The 16,825-nt window shown below is 37.2% G+C and overlaps 9 protein-coding genes across 9 annotated transcripts; 1 reads left to right on the top strand and 8 right to left on the bottom strand.

The window, feature by feature from the left end:
- Positions 1-12: 12 nt before the first annotated feature.
- RHIMIDRAFT_281234 (uncharacterized protein) lies at positions 13-1,415 on the bottom strand (the record flags this gene model as incomplete). Its single annotated transcript, XM_023612979.1, has 4 exons — positions 1,074-1,415; positions 868-1,010; positions 276-813; positions 13-225 (listed from the first exon to the last, which is right to left on the bottom strand). Coding segments are annotated over exons 1-4 (1,194 nt in total), but the record flags the coding sequence as incomplete, so codon positions are not given.
- Positions 1,416-1,468: 53 nt separating this feature from the next.
- On the bottom strand, positions 1,469-2,710 carry RHIMIDRAFT_226155 (uncharacterized protein). Its single transcript, XM_023607556.1, has 2 exons — positions 2,360-2,710; positions 1,469-2,309 (listed from the first exon to the last, which is right to left on the bottom strand). Exons 1-2 carry the CDS (start codon positions 2,649-2,651, stop codon positions 1,489-1,491), a joined length of 1,113 nt encoding a protein of 370 aa, XP_023466753.1. The 5' UTR covers positions 2,652-2,710; the 3' UTR covers positions 1,469-1,488.
- An 846-nt stretch (positions 2,711-3,556) lies between these two features.
- On the top strand, positions 3,557-4,864 carry RHIMIDRAFT_237076 (uncharacterized protein; the record flags this gene model as incomplete). The annotated part of the gene is made up of 2 exons (XM_023608682.1): positions 3,557-4,528; positions 4,637-4,864. 2 exons carry the CDS (start codon positions 3,557-3,559, stop codon positions 4,862-4,864), a joined length of 1,200 nt encoding a protein of 399 aa, XP_023466754.1.
- Positions 4,865-5,334: 470 nt separating this feature from the next.
- Positions 5,335-6,893, bottom strand: RHIMIDRAFT_306090 (uncharacterized protein; the record flags this gene model as incomplete). The annotated part of the gene is made up of 1 exon (XM_023614487.1): positions 5,335-6,893. Exon 1 carries the CDS (start codon positions 6,826-6,828, stop codon positions 5,335-5,337), a length of 1,494 nt encoding a protein of 497 aa, XP_023466755.1. The 5' UTR covers positions 6,829-6,893.
- Positions 6,894-7,897: 1,004 nt separating this feature from the next.
- On the bottom strand, positions 7,898-8,987 carry RHIMIDRAFT_214846 (BRCT domain-containing protein). Its single transcript, XM_023607273.1, has 4 exons — positions 8,899-8,987; positions 8,527-8,841; positions 8,099-8,476; positions 7,898-8,037 (listed from the first exon to the last, which is right to left on the bottom strand). The coding sequence occupies exons 1-4, from the start codon at positions 8,941-8,943 to the stop codon at positions 7,993-7,995; spliced, it is 783 nt and encodes a 260-aa protein (XP_023466756.1). The 5' UTR covers positions 8,944-8,987; the 3' UTR covers positions 7,898-7,992.
- A 1,622-nt stretch (positions 8,988-10,609) lies between these two features.
- RHIMIDRAFT_127991 (uncharacterized protein) lies at positions 10,610-11,042 on the bottom strand. The gene is made up of 2 exons (XM_023605500.1): positions 10,851-11,042; positions 10,610-10,796 (listed from the first exon to the last, which is right to left on the bottom strand). Exons 1-2 carry the CDS (start codon positions 10,905-10,907, stop codon positions 10,650-10,652), a joined length of 204 nt encoding a protein of 67 aa, XP_023466757.1. The 5' UTR covers positions 10,908-11,042; the 3' UTR covers positions 10,610-10,649.
- A 201-nt stretch (positions 11,043-11,243) lies between these two features.
- Positions 11,244-11,462, bottom strand: RHIMIDRAFT_237080 (uncharacterized protein; the record flags this gene model as incomplete). Its single annotated transcript, XM_023608683.1, has 2 exons — positions 11,244-11,315; positions 11,370-11,462. The coding sequence occupies 2 exons, from the start codon at positions 11,460-11,462 to the stop codon at positions 11,244-11,246; spliced, it is 165 nt and encodes a 54-aa protein (XP_023466758.1).
- A 113-nt stretch (positions 11,463-11,575) lies between these two features.
- Positions 11,576-12,026, bottom strand: RHIMIDRAFT_281239 (uncharacterized protein). The gene has a single exon (XM_023612980.1). The coding sequence runs from the start codon at positions 12,020-12,022 to the stop codon at positions 11,693-11,695; it is 330 nt and encodes a 109-aa protein (XP_023466759.1). The 5' UTR covers positions 12,023-12,026; the 3' UTR covers positions 11,576-11,692.
- Positions 12,027-13,839: 1,813 nt separating this feature from the next.
- RHIMIDRAFT_281243 (uncharacterized protein) lies at positions 13,840-16,783 on the bottom strand. Its single transcript, XM_023612981.1, has 9 exons — positions 16,701-16,783; positions 16,555-16,621; positions 15,549-16,507; positions 15,116-15,496; positions 14,972-15,049; positions 14,677-14,922; positions 14,390-14,617; positions 14,302-14,337; positions 13,840-14,246 (listed from the first exon to the last, which is right to left on the bottom strand). Exons 1-9 carry the CDS (start codon positions 16,761-16,763, stop codon positions 13,920-13,922), a joined length of 2,385 nt encoding a protein of 794 aa, XP_023466760.1. The 5' UTR covers positions 16,764-16,783; the 3' UTR covers positions 13,840-13,919.
- Positions 16,784-16,825: the final 42 nt, after the last annotated feature.

Consider the following 16,825-nt stretch of genomic DNA (forward strand, 5'->3'; position numbering starts at 1 on the left):
TTTTTTTTTTACCCTTAGTGTAAATCGATTATAAGGCAAGCATGTCATCAAATGGTGGATAAGGTTTACGTCCAGGATAGGATTTCTTCGGAAACTAATCAGACCAGCTTCGAGCACAGCTGGTTTAAGCGATTCAGGGAACTTGGCCTTATTCTCAAACGACTCTTTGGATGCTCCTTCACGGATTCTATTTATGACTGCTTCAAGCTCGCTATCAAGTGGTAGCTATACCATGTATGTAAGCCTCTCTTTTCTTTTTGTGTATATGATCTTACCAGAGGGGGAACCTCTGTACCCTTTTTCTTCTTGTCCTCGTCTTGAACAACAATCGGACGTTTGCTATCACCAGTCTCTGTTTTCTTTTTCTTTGATGGTTCAGAAGGTAGATTCAGCTGTCTTTTGTTAGATTCCGAGGGTATTGCATTACCGGTACTTGGCATAGGCGCTGATGGTAGAGTGGTTGCTGCGGGGGCAGAGGCTGGGGATGATAAAGAGGGTACTGGCGTTGGTGGCGCTGGTGGTTTTGATATCTTTTTGACATTAGTATTATTATTACTGCTGGTGCTAGGTACAGGCGCTTTAGCGGTTGTTTCTTGGTTGACTGTAGAAGTGCTTGTTGTGGCAGGAGTCGGTACCACTGCTTTTTTACTTTTAGTCTTTTGTGAGGGTGTATTTGTTGTATCTTCCTTTTTACGTGGCTTGCTTGTTTTGGTTGCTGTTGTTGTTGTATTCTTTGTTTTAGCTGCTGACCGACGCTTATTGCTATGACTGCTCTGGCTATTACTTGCTGCTCCTGCCTTTTTATCTTCAGAACTACAGATTCAAATAGTTTAGCATGTATTGACAATTGAAGTAATGTATGCTCACTTTTCATTAGAGTCCAAAGGACCTGAATACACAAAAAATCCATCTATTTCTGGGATATCGTAGTTATAATCGTCATCCAACAACATTTCACTATCGTCAATAAAAGGATCTTCATAATCATATTCATTTCCTCTTTGATTATCCTATTTGCACAAAGTAGGGATTAGCATGTCTAATATATTTACTGCTCGTTCTATTTCTTTTACTCCTGTGCTTCCGTCGTCCGATCCTTCGTCATCGTCATCTTCATTTGTGGCTTTATCTTTATCTTTTCCTTCTTCTTTTTCTTCTTCTGCATCTGCCTCATCCTCTAAATTGTATTTTTCTGCCTTTTTCAATAATTCCTTAAAAAAATCGTCTTCATTGGTAAGTTCTGGTATTGGCAATCCGTTACTGGTTGTTTGACTCTTTTGTCCTCTCTTCTTGAGTTGGTGATAGGAGAATATCACGGGGAATTGTTGGGTTTTGACATCAACGTGAATACGGGTTGATCCTGACTTCAACATGTGGAGATGGGTTAAAAAGGGAAAAAAGGAAAAAAAAAAAAAATAATTTTAATGCTACCACACAGCTGTTTTAAAAAAAAAAAAAAAGGAGAAAACGTCATGATTATATATTATTTTATTGATTTAAAAAGTAAATGGCGATAGCTGTGACAAGACCGCCCGCGATCGCGCTTTGCACAGATTGCCAAAGGTATGAATGATCCTTGTCATCAACCTGATTTTCAATAGGTAAAAGGATAGCTCTGATTAAATTGTCGTCATCTAGAAGGGGTGTCTGATGAGGGGTGACTTTATTAGTTTCAGGCGATTCGATCGGATTGTTTGTACTATTGTTGGTCTGTTTAAGAGCATCTAGGGTCGCTTGATCAAATAAGGGGTGCTCAGTTAACCCGTTGACTGCCTCCATGAGGGCAATCTGTTGCTGTACAAGCAATCGATCCTTTTCGTCTAGAGATTCAAACACATGTTTGAACTTTTCTTCCTCCTCATTCACTTTGGCCACCAATAATTCCTCGAAACGATCTGTTAATCTCTTTCGTTTCCTTGGCTCAAACACTGTTTGAACAGCAACAAAGAGAAGCAAGTTGACGCCCATAAGTGCCCAAGTACCGTACGTACTTGCGCTTCTGATCTTGTCACTCCAAAGCTGTTCTTCGTGATACCTCTCCATGATGGATCGTGCTAGCTCCATATATTCCCTATCCATTTGCTTTTCACATGTCTGATATCTTTCTTTGGCTGTCATCTCTGCTTGGGTATGTGCATGCTCGAGTCTATAGAGTTCTGTAAACTTGGTCACGTCGTCTGCTGTCCAAAGATGTTTCCGTTGTAGTAGCTCATTGATACTTCGCTGTGTGCTCGAGCGTGTTTCGATTGCTTGTTCGTATTCTCTTTTGGCTACTTGTACCTCATCACGAGTTGATTCAAATAATGCAGCTGATTATATAATGTTAATGAAGAGAGTGAGAAAGAAATAAAGAATTTACCTTGTCGAGTCACCTTTTCCTTTACTGTTTCAATATGATTATATCCTGTCAGCTCATTTAATACGCGACTTGCTTTTTGTAAAGCTTGTTTGGAATTATTCACCTCACTTGTCAGCTGCTTAAACTTGTCTGAGGCTTTATGAAGTTTGTTGATATACTGGTCTAATTGACTCTTGAGATCTGTTTGTATCTTTTCAAGTGAATTCTTGGAACCAGTAAAGCTAGATGACTGACGACATAAACAGCGCTGTGTGACAAGTATTCGCTTAGAAGCAATGGCTCGAAAAGACATTCCCTTTTTTTTTAGGTTTGCAAGGGGATGTAATTTTTCTACAGTGTTTCCACTTTGAATTCAGATGATGTTAGTTTTTTTTTTTTTTGGACAAATCAAATTTATTTTTCAGATTTTTAGGCTACCTTTTTTGGATAAAACGAAAAATAAACACAGGCAGTAGAATATAAGTTTTCAGACAAGTATACAAGACTACTTTGCTTTTGTTCTCACGATAGACATATTATTGAAGATGGTACCATGAAAGGATTCATATTATGAAAGCTCTCTCATACTATCTAAATTCGTAGCAGTATTCCAACAAAATAGACGCTACATACACGTACCTGAAACAATCTGGTAGTGACCAAGTATATATACAAAAATGAGCCCTCTCTCTTTATCAGTACCTTCTAGAATGCATCTATTTGTACTTCACCAATTATCAAGTGATTTAAGTATACAATCAACTTTTGCTTTAAAGTGTCCTTTTAAGAATGCCAATATTTGAATAAAGCGAAAGTCTACGAGCCTTACTTCTTGACCACAAACTCAAGACTATTTCTTGAAAGGCAGGAGACGACTACCGTAAAGTTATTATATTGTCTCTTAAAAACAGGGACAGTTTTCTTTTTGTCATAGACCTCACATTATCGTCTTTTAATTCATGGCAGTGGCGTGCGATACTGATTGAATTCAAGAGTTTTTCAGAAAGCCGCAACTTGACTTTGAGCCACCTATTCTCTCTCACGATGCTTTCAGAATGATCAATTACTCATCTGTCTAAAAAACATGTCCTTCTATCTGAAAAGAAAATTGAATTCATCTAAAAAAGGTAACCTAAAGGTCATCTGAATTCAATTCAGACATTTCGACTAATTAACATTAATATGGAAAAGCATTATATAAAGGTAAATCAGATAGCCATGAGTGAAATTCAGGTTGAAGAAATGGTCGAAGAAATGGATCTCGATGAAAATTCTGCATTTACTTACGGCAAATTGCTGTTATTGGCTAATGATACAATCGTGTCTCCAGAAATGGAAGATGATGTTGTTCCTGAGAATGTACCACTTGTGCCTAAGAATAATAACAGTAAGAAGGCTCTCTCTTACAAAGCTTATGGCCTTGAGAATATCAAGCAATTCATTCGCCTTATACAGGAAGAGAGTGGTTCTGCTGCGAAGCACGCGAAAGCTTGCTTCATTCCCCGTTCTACTTCATATGAAATAATGAAGCAATGGAGCGAGGGCGATGGAGCCGTTATTCCTGTCGGTTGCATGAAACGACTCTCAAAGAATAACGGGACTTCCAAGACAAATAATACCAAACTAACACAAAAGCATACGCAGTTCCTCACAAGTTTGGTTGATCAAAATCTGTGCATTACAGTGGACATGGCAAGAGAGCAGCTTTGTAACATGTTTCAAGGCCTCAGCATATCTGAAAGCAGTTTAAGGAAACACATGAAAGAGAAAATTAGGTTATCCTTGAAAAATTCAAGTATTTATACTATGGACAGAGATGTTACAAGAGCCATTGAGCTTCGTTACAAGATAATAACAGAACGGAAAGCGACTGGAGCTGGTTTTCAAAAGAATTATGTGTTCATTGATGAAGCCGAATGTAATTCTTACCAAATTAGGAGTAGTGCTTGGTCTGTTAAGGGTACTCCAGCACAAGTAAAAGTTCCAACACAAAAGGATATCAACCTTAGTATCGTCGGATGCATTTTTCCATTTGGGACCATTAACTTTTCCAAAGTCGAACCTTTGAAGCCTAGCGACGTTGCTAAAATTGAGAAAGGGTTTCCTCTACCTGAAAACAAGAAAAAAAAAGCGCAGACTGATGAGTTTTCTAAAACAAAGGTCAAAAAAGGCACAGCAGCGTACCATATCGTAGGTTTTGTTCGAAACGTCATAGAAATTTTGGATAGACGTGATAAAAAAGGATTTTTTTTATCGTCATGGATAACTCCAGGATTCACCATTCTCATTATGAAATAGAAGCCACTGTTTATGCTACCTTACTCGCCATTTCTTAATCCAATTGAAGAATGTTGGTACAAAATTAAAGCTCATGTCAGAAGGAATCCACTCTCCTTATTGGATACTTTAACTCCCAGAATTCAAGCAGCTTGTAGAAGTGTTACCACAGAAAATTGTCTTGGATGGATCAAGTATGCAAAAATTTTCTGGGATAGATGTCTCGGCAAAGAATTAGGTCTTGCTTGATTGAATATCTTTATCTTTTTCTTATTATTTGTTCGAACAATTTATAGCGTCTATCTGAATTGTTTTTTCAAGTATCTGCATACAGTTTTTTAAGCTAAAGTGAGACGATTCAAGTGAATATATAAAAAAAATAGACGGTTCTATTTTTTGTAGACCCATGCCAAAAACTTGTAGACGAAACGAATTATTGTTCAAAAACTTACCTGTATCATGGGTTAATGTAGCGGTAACTGCAAAGGATTGGTTGGTCTACTACTAACTGATGAGGCCGCCTTTCTTTTGAAGCCAGTAGAATGAGGTGCGTTGAGTCTACAAAAGCGTTCTGGTCTTTTTCCATTTTCACGCAGCCCAAAAAGGATGTGCCTGAAATTTAAAGTGGCCACCATATCACGGCCGTGGCCTCCAAACATTGTTGGTTTTTGCACCTAAATAATAAACATAAGAGTTGGATTTATAAACACAGAAACAAATCACCTTAAAAGGCCATGACATGTTACAGCTGGCTGCTTTTCACTCTGGAAAAGTCTTAGATTTTGAACTTTTTTGAACTTTTCAAGTTCACCTCTCAGACATGAAGGGCATAAGCTAGATGCTTTACACTCATCAAGAAGGCACATCTTGGATCCTTGTTGAGCTAGCATCCTTCTCATTCCAACGCCTCTAATGGGCTCGTGAAACTTGACATTTCCGGCAGACCAGTTGCCAGTTATCGGGGTAGCATCATCACCGAACTTTATTATCAGATTCCTGGCCAGTCGTTTATCTGCTTGCTGTCCATTTATAAAGCTGGAAAGCTTCATTTTTCGAAACGGCAACAGGTTTGTTTCTACAGCAGGAATATCTTCATTTGCGTAATACTTACTCAAGGCTGGTGCTACTGTTGCTCTTTCCTGAAGGTACTTGGCAAACTTGTCTCCATTAACTGTTGAAGATTTGCACTTTGACAATGATACTTCGGCAACTCTGACATCATCAGGCTTCAAGTTCTTCTGGAGCTTCTTGAATTTTCTTGACTTTATTTCAATTGCTCTTTGACTGCTTGTGTATCTGTATGTCCTCTTGCTTTCTATGGTGCTTTCTTCATGCACGCAATATAGCACGTCACGCCAACCAGGATCTATCAATACACGCTTGCCGACACCAGCCAATAGCTCTTCTTTTTCCAACTTCTCTATATATTTGAAGCCCTCTTCATCCACAGCTTTCGCTCTTCTATCAGCACCACTACCGCCTTTCTTCATATCATCATTTTGTTTCAACACAGACACACCAACACCATCAGTGAACAGCATGCCCCTAAACTTCGATGCTTTTCTTTCACTCTGTGGCTTCATTGCCTTTGCTGCGACACTGAGAACAGGAGCCCGTACTATTTCTTTGTCCAAATGGTTGGTGACAGGGTTTTTCAATATTTGCGTGTTTAAGATAAGCGTATCGATAGTCATATAGGATGGAATGAATGCCCTTCTCAGCGGAAAGCAATTAAACAACTTTCCTTGAAGGATTTCACACATACTTGATATTTTGTAAAACGCTTTTAAATGCTTCAAGACATTTACTTTGCAGTCATAATATATCGAACCTTTCGTAAATTGATAGTTAGGAGAATAAGAGCTAAATATATCATGAATTATGTCGACATCTTGGGAAGACAGCAGGTCTCTTGGTAAATCGTTTATCTTTCTAGACGAAACATGCGTTTTGACGTTGTTGCATTGTTCCACGATCGTCTTCACTATAGCCGACACTTCTTCTTCCGAGCCGCTATTCTTCATTTTGTTTTTTACTGCCTTTATTCGTTTATCCTTTTTCAAGACCATGTTCAAAAACATGCGTAACTTGTTTCCAAAGTGAGAAGAAACACCGTTCAGGTACGCAGTATTTATCTTTGTTACTTCATACGAGGCTATCTGCCGGGCATGCTTTAAATCCATTGGTTCATAAGAGCAATACTGAAAATACATATCTCGATGACTGTTGATAAGCTCTCGGTAGGTTCTTGACTTGAATGATATTTTTTGTTTATTGGCTTGTAACTTTGAAGAATTAATAAAAAAACTTCTCTATAAAAGACAATGTTGGCGAAATTCTGTAAGTCAAAGGCAGAGTTATGTTCCAGTTCTTGAATGAAGGTGTACTTCAAAAAAGGGAACGCGTGGGCTACAAGTGGCTTGAGTGGCGAAACATACTGTGGTTTCCATCCTATACCAGTAATGGAGCTTTTAACTGTTATAATTTTAAAGGTGGTTTCATGAAGAAAAAGAAAAAGATGGGTTGACAACTCTACATAGTTGTCAAATTATACTTAAATACGTACGGCATAGAATGCAAATAGTATAAATGCCCAACTGCTTAATTACAAAAAAGATGATGAATTGAGATAACTTGTAGGTTTTCAAAGACAAAAGACAGGAATAAACAAGTATTTGTGAATTTAAATACTTGAAAGGCAATGAAAAGGAGGGCTCTGCTTATACTTTTGGTGCCTGCTTACTGCTTATATATCATTTTATTTTCCTTATTAATTGCGCGTAGGTCCTACTTTTACCTTTTATGGAAACTATGATCTTCATTCTATAACAACAGTCTACAAGTTTTTGGCATGTGTCTACAAAAAATAGGTCTGTCTATTTTCTTTTCATCCACTTGTCTCAAATCTTTTTAGCGGGCGTCTCATTTATTTTATAAAGTGTTTAGCTTATTTTTTTGAATTGTCTGAATGTAAACATTTATTCGTCCAAAAAAACCGTTTGTCTGAATTTAAAAAAGGGGGAAAGACGCTCACGACAAAAGCTCAGCCAGCCAATAGAAATGTAGTCGTTTAGTTTTGTGGAAAGGTGATTTTGATCATGTTACAACTTGTTTAATAGGATAGCTCTTTTTTGCCTGACAATTGTCCATAAACGCAAGCATAAACTCGCTCATTATTGATCCACCACAGATGGCGTCGTGAGAATAAGCATTTCCCTTCCCCTTGTCAAGCAATTGATTTTTTTTTTTTCATCACATTAACAACTTAAGCTTCTGTTCTATATGAAAAAACTTTAAGGGCATCAATTATAAACATAATTCAGCTGATCAATAGAAATATTCTTTTTTTGGCGCACGCTTTTTATATAAGTAACAAATTATTCATGATGAGATACATTGACTATATAGTAAGGTAAAGCAGGCTATATCAAAGAGAAAGAGATTAATGATGATGAAAAGCAACATGCCAACTAAGAAACTTGCCTGAATCTTTTTGTTTCTATCACATTGCACTAACCATTCTGGCTTCACAATGGGTATTGAATGTTGCACTGCCTTTTCATAATTTGAGCCACCAGGAAGTTGAGCCAAGAGATGTGTTGTCTCTACAGTAACTTCATCTGTCCATGATGCACCCATCTTTGTCAACAGATCCTTTAATTCTGTCATCCCTGGCTCCGGTTGTTCAAACATACCAAAGGCAACTCGAATGCCCGTCAGATTATCCATCTTGTGTGTGCGTGCAGTGACCGTGTTTGATTTATACTCGCCTGCAGTTGTCTTGATGACAATATAAAACTCAAATTCATGATCCACATCAAGGCCAGATAACTTGATAAAGTTGGTGTCGATGGGTACATGCTGTCATGTATATGTTAATCAATATATTCTTATTATTACTATCATCATACCTGAGCCAACTTGACATTATTCTTGTATATATCTAATGAACGAAATTTGGCTGTATGCAACGTCAGTGAGTCCCACTCAAGAATGAGTGATGTCTGAGTGATGTTCTTGACGCGAACAGCAGGCGCAACAGGTTCAACAACTCCAAACTTTTCTAAAATGGCATCCTGCAATTGCCAAAACTCTTTCATCTTTTTATCCTCCTCAGACTTGTTGCGACTCACGGCAATGTTGACAATGCTTCCAGACGTGACGCCCTTTGGAAGTAGAAGTGAAGGAAACTCGATGAGATGATGGTCCTCAGTTAAGAGAATGGCCTAAAATAAAAGACATTAAGCTCTTTCTCTTTCTTTTCAAGTGATTCTAAAGTGTACCATTCCAGCATCTAACTTGCCTACTGTAAACTGTACTGAGGTCATTATCAATAAATATAAACTGTAGAAATAAAGTATATGTAAAAAATAGGCGGCCAATTAAAATAACTTTACTCGATCTTGCAGGTGGGGGTTTCGCCCGACATTGTGCCAAGAAATAATCCTGACCAGCCATAATCACACGGTTGCTATAGTGAATGGGAGAGGTAGTAATAGACTCTTTCATAACTCGCTCTTTATTAACAGATGATACATAAAATAAAAATTGACCAAACGATGTATAGCTTTATATCAATGATCCTTTGTATGCTGCAAAAAAAAAAAAAAAAAAGGATCTGAATAAAGCTCTTGATCCAGAGATAATAATAATGACTTTTCCTCAGTGCCTGCATCTATCTTGTAGTTATGAGACATTAAGCAACTAAAAGAGCAACTACACTCCTAATAGTGAAATGAATCTGATAATAACATAAGCTCTTCACTGTACATTGTCATCACCAGCCTCTTGGTGAGAATGCGTTTAGCCGAAAGTAATTTGTATAGTATCATTCTCTTTTTAAGAGATGGTAACCGATAGTTTTTCAACACACTAATTCAAACCTATCCTGAACATATACATACCAGCATCTTGTTTCATTTCCATACAAAAACGTACGAATGGGCACTGAATCTTTTCCTAGACTGATCTCTCTCTATAGACAACTTTATGCCCTGAGTATACAGCTGATAACATCGCAGGTATTTACTTTTTCAAATAAAGTAGCCTAAATAAAAAGAATATACATTGTCTGTTTATTTAATTTTAATAATCTCTTCTAGGCCTTCCTCCAAATCGACTGTTGTTATTATTGTTATTGTTGTAACCTCTATCAAAGCTTCTTCTTGGAGGTCGACCAGAAGAGAATCGACCAAAATCACGACCTCGGCTTCTTTGGTCTCTCATCACACTGGGAGGTGGTCCAATAAAAACTGCAACATCCAAATAATCACCAATGACAAATTTACACTCTTCTAATGTCTTCTTTTGTTCCTTTGTTGGTTTTGCACTAACAACTCGTCCAATGTCCCTCGCAAAGTATTTTGCACGATGCTGATCCAAATAAACAAGTCTAAAAGAAATTCGAGCATCTGGATCTCTAGCGTCTGGAACTACTTGTTCGATCAGTTGTGCAATTTCTTCAAGTGTAGCATTTTTCCTAAGAACTATTGTGTTATTTTAAACACTTTATTAGTATTCTTGTTATACCATGTATAAATCGCTAATTCATCCTGTGGCACTTCATTCACTGTATATGCACTAAGTCTGATTATAGGTTGGTTTATATCAAATATATACAATTTGAAATAAAACTTACTGATTATGTGCACCTTTACGAGTAAAGATTCTCAAAAGAAAAGGGCAATCCTATTCAATAGTTTGTGTAAGGAGTAAGTTTAGAGCGAACCTATTGTTAGATCTTACTTTTTCACGATCGACATTAGACATGTTTATGTGTGATTTTATTTTGGAGGAATTAAAGCAGCAAAACATTGTTTGCGCGCGTTCTTCAACCTTCCAAAATGTATTGTGACTGGTAAATGTCAAATGGATCACCAAGAAGAGAGAGCCATATAGAAGCTGCGATACATATCATAGATGAATTACACAAGTAAGTGCAATCTACTGGCCCTCATTTCATAACAATGCCTTAAACTTTTCTTTTCCTACTCTGTACTTTGCTTTGTTTATAAAATAAAGGGAGAAATTCTCCCTACAACAGAGCCAATTCTGGAGATACATCCTTTAGTTTTGTATAGCAATTTAATAGCAGAGTCGTATGATCGGTATTAGCCAAGCTTTTAGAATGGAGTTCTTGAAGATAATTTGTCAAGTTATATATTATTTGAGCGTCCAAAAACTATGTATTCTCTATAAGCATAACTATACATTTTAAATATACTTTGCTGTTCACCTTTCGAATTAAATATAAAAGCTCCAGCTGTCTTATAGTTCTTATATACTGTTCCATTGCACCATCATAATCACTCTTTTGTTACAAATGATCATCATATTTTTTGAATATTTCTGCGATACTGGTATCATCGTACTTTTGCATATGAGCTAGATTACTGGCCAAGACATAAAGGTTCAACTTCAATAGTATCTCTAATTTGATATAACTTACTCCAATCGTGACAAGAGTATTCTTTTGCTTAAGTTGCTTTAAATGAGTAACACGTCCGCCATCATAGGCTATGAACATTCTGGACTTGAAGGTACGATCTATACTGTGAACATTGCCTGAACTATGTAAACGTAGCAGTTAAGGATAATCGTTTAATTTGTAGGTTCATATTATATAATATCAGTATATTAAAAGGATATCTGCTGCTGCTATTTGTCCTCTTCCTGCTGTAAACACCAAGAGGTCATGTTTCTATATGAATGGTTATAAGGGGACTTGTTTTACTCAATTATGACTTGAAGGTACTTGAAATACTGCAGGAGTCTTTCCATGATCATTAGAGTCTGTTACTTGCTGTTTATCAAAAAAGTTGAATTGTCTCCACTGATTTAAAGACATTATGTGACAAAAGTAAAAGGTACGGAGATTGTTTCGAATTCACTTCGCTTTACAATAAATATAAACAACGACGAAAAGTAAAGAAAAAATAATGCTTTTGTAATGTTTAAATTATGAACACAAGTATGCACTTTCTTTATTTCTTTGTTCAGTTTAGAAAGCAGTAAAAGAGTATTGGGAATGAATACCAGTGTAAGCATTAATAAGCATCACAAGTATTGCTTTATTTATTATTTGGCGGCAGGGTAAACACATTTAACAAGATCAGATACCTTCGTGTCATAGAACTCGTCAACAATTTGAGAAGGAGCAGGCTGACCATCTACAAAAACACCAGGTATGGTACTAACAGTATCAAACAAGCACTTGGCCTGCATTGTATCTAGGTCTGTAAAACTCAGACTATCAGTGATCGGCTTGATAAACGCTTTTTGTTCTTTTGTCAAACCACCAACGATGGGAGCTATGTCTTGGGCAGCACTACCAGTGTCAACAGCTGCGGTAAAGCCAGTAGCAAAGAAGCTAGCAAACAGAGCGAGAGTCAAGAGTTTGAATTGCATTTTCTATGTTCCTTTTGAATGTATGAAAAATGGATTGAGGTCAACTCCAGTTCTCTTTTTATAATGAATTTTGGCGGCGTTAACAAGGTTTATGGTAAAGTTTATGATGCAGAAAATGGATCCTAAAAAAAGTGAAGAAAAATGCATATGGGCTGATCCTGGAAGCAAACATCAAGGGTCTGTGGATGGATAAATGCTCTAACAAGAGATTCAAGGTGCATTTTACTATTAACACCAAAGTAGATCATGAAGAATATGTAAAGTAAAAAGCCGAAGTAGCCAAGTATCGCTTTAGCTTGGACCTGTCAAGGTAGAATGCAATCAATGTATTCAAGTAAAATGGCACATGGCTCACTGTCGCATATTAGCACAATTGATCACTTTTCCTTCAATTCCTTGTGAATTTCTTATCATATATGAGCTCTTCTTAACTTACTAAAGAACTGTTTGAGACGATTGACTTTAGAATGAAACGTAGACACCAAAGCGTGTGTACATGTGCTTGCCTTGTAATTTTTTTCCTCTTTTTATATTGGTAGAAGACCTTGGCGATAAAATACAAGGGCTGGATTTTATAAAAGATGTCGTATCAGAGAAAGAGGAATTACTAGTCAATGAAGTGAATAAGCAAGTATGGTCAGGCCTTGACATAAGGTAAAGTATATATTGTATTGTAGCTTACTTGTCGGCAGACATTAATAACTGTTTCAATATCAAAGCTGAGGTCGTTGTCTGTCTGATCAATAGTATGAGTAACTATGAAGTACTGTCAAATATTTTTACTGTATTTTTATAAAATATTGTCGTAAAATAAAAAAATCATTTACGTAAAAAGACGACAAAGAAAAATATGTTTGAATAAAACGACATCATATCAAAAGGGAGAGAGATAATGAGTATATGTAGAAAAAGAAAGAAAAAGTATGTTAGTATTAGAGCACATATTCTAATATTAGTTTTACTTGCCACCAAGGTGCATTCTGGGGAGGGTAGCGATAACTACTCAGGATTGTTTAAACAAAAAAAAAAAAAAGGAACGGAGGACAGAGAGAACCCAGGGCGTCAGAAGAGATTATTGGGGAACGTTCCAGATACACACCAGAGAGCAAAGAGGGCGGAACAAGGGAGTCAGAGCAAGGACTATGAGGACAAGCTAGTTTTGATTGGTGAATCTTTGAACACTCAGAGGGACATTTGATAACTGCTGTAAAGAAGCAAAAAAAGGACTCAATTAAAATGGGTTTTTATATGTTTTTCTTTCAAACAGATTTCAGGATTGGATACTTAGGACAAAGAAATCATGTCAAATAGAAGCAATCTGCTTCGTGACCATTCAAGAATATGCATTGCCAAATATGACTACATGTTCTTCTGATTTCATGGAAAAACTGAATAAAGAATTTAAACTTTTACAGAGACTAAAGAGGGCCATTTCTAATACTAAGTTAATTTCAACTTCAAGACAGCCCACTTGTTGATATTACTGTCAAATGGGATAGTGAGCCATATTCTTTTTGTATTTGTTATTACTCTGATAACATTACAACGGTTTCAATACGACATCTCAATTTGGAAATACAGTATCTCCATGGATGTCAAGGCTGATACTACGAAAATATTCTTGGTAACGGCGAATTTACATTTCATACAACATGAATTTTGTTCTCACCATTGGGTGCATTTATTTTCGATCATAGGCAAATTTACTTTCCGGAAAGAGTGTATAACCTTGCCCATTCTAGAATATTACTTTTGTCACAACCCTGCTCTCCTTTCTGAAAAATTGATCGCAATAGTAAATAAAGGACTTTCCTTTTTGCATGGAAAAATTTATAGCAGTTTTATTATTATGAACCAAAAGTATGTTTATGGATATGTTTTCTATATAGCAAGCAATCTATCTTGTTTCCCCTTGACCCACAACATTACCTTCTCCTCCACCTCTTCCCGTTGTTCCTTTAATTCCAGCTTCTGCAATGGAGCCAAACAGTTTGTCTTGTGCAGACTTTTGCTGTCTCCTGTCTTCACGTTCTTGCTGTTGATCCATGGTGAGCTGATCTGTTGGCTTCACATTAAGAGAGTCAAGCGCCCTAGTAAACGCTACGTCAAAGTTGGTTGGTAGATGATCAAGAAGGATAGACTTTTTGATGATCAGCTCAGTTGATACTTTTTCAGGAGTTGTCCTCTCAATGACTATTCGAGATTCATTATTTGGAATAGGATCCTAGTTATATTATTGAGTATATAAATATACATAAATAGCTAACAAATACACTTACAAGCCAAAACTGGTAAACAGTTCCTGCAACATACAGCTATACAACAAAGGTCAGTTCAAAGTAGATTTAATTCATTGAACCTACTTACCCTTGGATTTGACATACTCTCGAGGCAGCGCTTTCTGCACTCTGAAATCCTCTTGAATGCGTCTTTCCACACCTCGCTATTTGTCTCGCTTGCCCAAAATAGTTGCCCAATACCAATGTTCTTTGCTGCCTCTGCCCCAGCCAGTATCAATTCTTTCACATCCATCATTGATCCATAGCTCAACTTGCTAACAAAATCATCTGCAAATACAATAGATGTAATTCGGTCCTGTAAGCTCGATACGTTAATAGAATGCTTCCCTTTTTTACTATTGATCCAAGAAATACCTTGTATCGATTGGCAAGATCCAAGCTTAGTCCGCAGGCAGGAGCATAACCAAAGCATTGGATATTAAAATCTCTGTCTTTTCCTTTACGAAACTCGTTCAAGTAGTCTGAAAGCATGATGGTCAATATTGCACCGGTTGCCGCACCAAGACTATGGCCGACGATGTAGAGTGATGTTGTAGAATGCTTATTTACGTATGCGATTAATTTAGGTGCTACATTTCGAAAGAACCAAGCAGCCGAAGACTACTTACAAAGATAAATATGAATGACCTTGGAGTAGTTGTGACTATACCTTCATTCCTTTATGCACAAGGCCACCTTTCCAAGGTTCATACTCACAGACGAGATCAGTCATGGTATCAAACGTGCTCTATGGATATATATAAAATCAAATCATTAATTACGGTCAAAAGCATTTTCTTTTTTGAGATCTTACCATCGTTCCTCTAATACTTAGAACAATAGCATTTAGCTTTCTATCTCTGGCAATAAAATAGCTTGGTCTAAAGGCAGCACCTGTTCTAAGCTCATATGCCAGCAGATCCTCTTTGTTTAGATTCAAATGCTCGCAAATCGATAAGGCGTCAGATTGTGCTCTTACTGCATCTGAGAATATGCCATTTCCCTTTCCAATAAAATTCAAGCCCTTCCACCCATAAGATGCCATAGCATATCTCCACATATATGAAGCCATTTCGATTTCCGAAGCGTCTTGAACTGTATCCCAAGTTCTATCTCTAGGAAGGTCTGTATAAAACTTTTCGACAACTGTAAATCCAGCTAAAATCTGCAGATTGGACAGCTCGAAGCCTTGTCCCTATGTGACGATCATTAGTTCCATTTTGTGCTCTGAACAGAGTCTTGCTTACAAATGCAACTAGTAGTTTCGCAATAGCACGCAGCACTTGGTTTGTTTCTTTTGCCATTGCCCATGAACCTATCGTGTTAAGCAGAGGGAACGATTTCAGACCGTCGTCGTCGTCTTTCAAGATATTCTTTTCCAAATCTTCATAATGTGCTACTGTAGTCGTTGTGGTCTTTGTAGTTGTAGTTGTAGTTGTACTTCTGTTGTTTGTCATTTGAGTAGATGTCTTTTCTGTATCCGATGAGAATCCAAATAGAGAAGTTATAGAGTTTAAGAATGAACCATTATTGGATGGTACAGGTTCTATATCCTGTGCTGCAGTTGAAATGGTGCTTGCGCGTGATCTTGAAAGTGATAATGGTCGTTCTGGTTGATATTGCTGCTTCTGTTGCTCCTCTTCTGTACCACTATCATCAGGGAAATCCTGACCATCATCGATGCTGTCCTCATCCTGTTCATACTTGTTGAATTTTATTTCATCATTGGACTCTCTTTGCGTCTTTAATCTTCTATTGAACTCTTCAATGAGCTCGCGATCACTAAACTTGTTTTCGTGCTCCAATTCCTTTTGCTGTTTATCAATCAGGTAATTCATTTCATTAACATCTACAGAAGTGTGATGTAGTTCTTCTGGTGAACGATGATAAAGATATGCTATCTGTGCTTGGATAGCTCCTACACCTGATGTCATTAGTGTCTTCCTGCTGACTTGAGACATGGCACCGATCGCCAGTTTCTTTTCAAATACTTCATAGTAGCTCGTGAATGACTCGGGCATCCCTTCTAGGTTTCGTAGTCGTATCTCTGCTCTTCCGATATGCTTATCCAAGAAAAAGACATTGCTGTCGTACAAGTCAAGCTGTATTGTATCAAACAATTGATTGTGGTAGGTCACTTTTAACTCGAACCCTTCGTTCCAGTATCCTTGCGGGTATTCCGATATAGACGTACGATGAATTTGGTCTGTCTGCCTTATTAGCGCAATTGAACAGTTACCAACAAAACCTTACCTCCTAGTGTTATGACTACATAAGGACGTTTGACTTGTATATTCAAAAAGCAACTGTTGACAGTAATCTTGACACGCGCGCGGGGTTTTGAGGTAAGTTAATGAAGAAACAGAAAAATCTTTATAATATATGGACATTTTGCTTACTCGTAGAATCCCTGGTAGGAGCGGTGGTGTGTTTTTTCGTTGTAAGCTTGGACTGGTTGACATGGACAATGGTATTAAAAAAGATAAAGATAAAAATAAAATAGAAACTAAAGGGTGATCGTGAA

Source organism: Rhizopus microsporus (assembly GCF_002708625.1).
Source record: "Rhizopus microsporus ATCC 52813 unplaced genomic scaffold scaffold_7, whole genome shotgun sequence".
Taxonomy (NCBI): Eukaryota; Fungi; Mucoromycota; class Mucoromycetes; order Mucorales; family Rhizopodaceae; genus Rhizopus; species Rhizopus microsporus.

Bases quoted from the DNA above. Each gene is read 5' to 3' on its own strand.
- RHIMIDRAFT_226155 (XM_023607556.1), bottom strand. From the start codon at position 2,651: ATGTCTTTTCGAGCCATTGCTTCTAAGCGAATACTTGTCACACAGCGC. The intron at 2,310-2,359 runs GTAAATTCTTTA...TTATATAATCAG, and splicing joins GGAAAAGGTGACTCGACAAG to CTGCATTATTTGAATCAACT.
- RHIMIDRAFT_214846 (XM_023607273.1), bottom strand. From the start codon at position 8,943: ATGACCTCAGTACAGTTTACAGTAGGCAAGTTAGATGCTGGAATG. The intron at 8,842-8,898 runs GTACACTTTAGA...CTTTTATTTTAG, and splicing joins GCAAGTTAGATGCTGGAATG to GCCATTCTCTTAACTGAGGA. The intron at 8,038-8,098 runs GCAAGTTTCTTA...TCTTTGATATAG, and splicing joins ATAGAAACAAAAAGATTCAG to CCTGCTTTACCTTACTATAT.
- RHIMIDRAFT_127991 (XM_023605500.1), bottom strand. From the start codon at position 10,907: ATGGAACAGTATATAAGAACTATAAGACAGCTGGAGCTTTTATATTTA. The intron at 10,797-10,850 runs GTGAACAGCAAA...GAGAATACATAG, and splicing joins TTTTATATTTAATTCGAAAG to TTTTTGGACGCTCAAATAAT.
- RHIMIDRAFT_281239 (XM_023612980.1), bottom strand. From the start codon at position 12,022: ATGCAATTCAAACTCTTGACTCTCGCTCTGTTTGCTAGCTTCTTTGCT.
- RHIMIDRAFT_281243 (XM_023612981.1), bottom strand. From the start codon at position 16,763: ATGTCAACCAGTCCAAGCTTACAACGAAAAAACACACCACCGCTCCTA. The intron at 16,622-16,700 runs GTAAGCAAAATG...GCGCGTGTCAAG, and splicing joins TCCTACCAGGGATTCTACGA to ATTACTGTCAACAGTTGCTT. The intron at 14,618-14,676 runs GTATTTCTTGGA...TCGAGCTTACAG, and splicing joins ATCTTGCCAATCGATACAAG to GACCGAATTACATCTATTGT.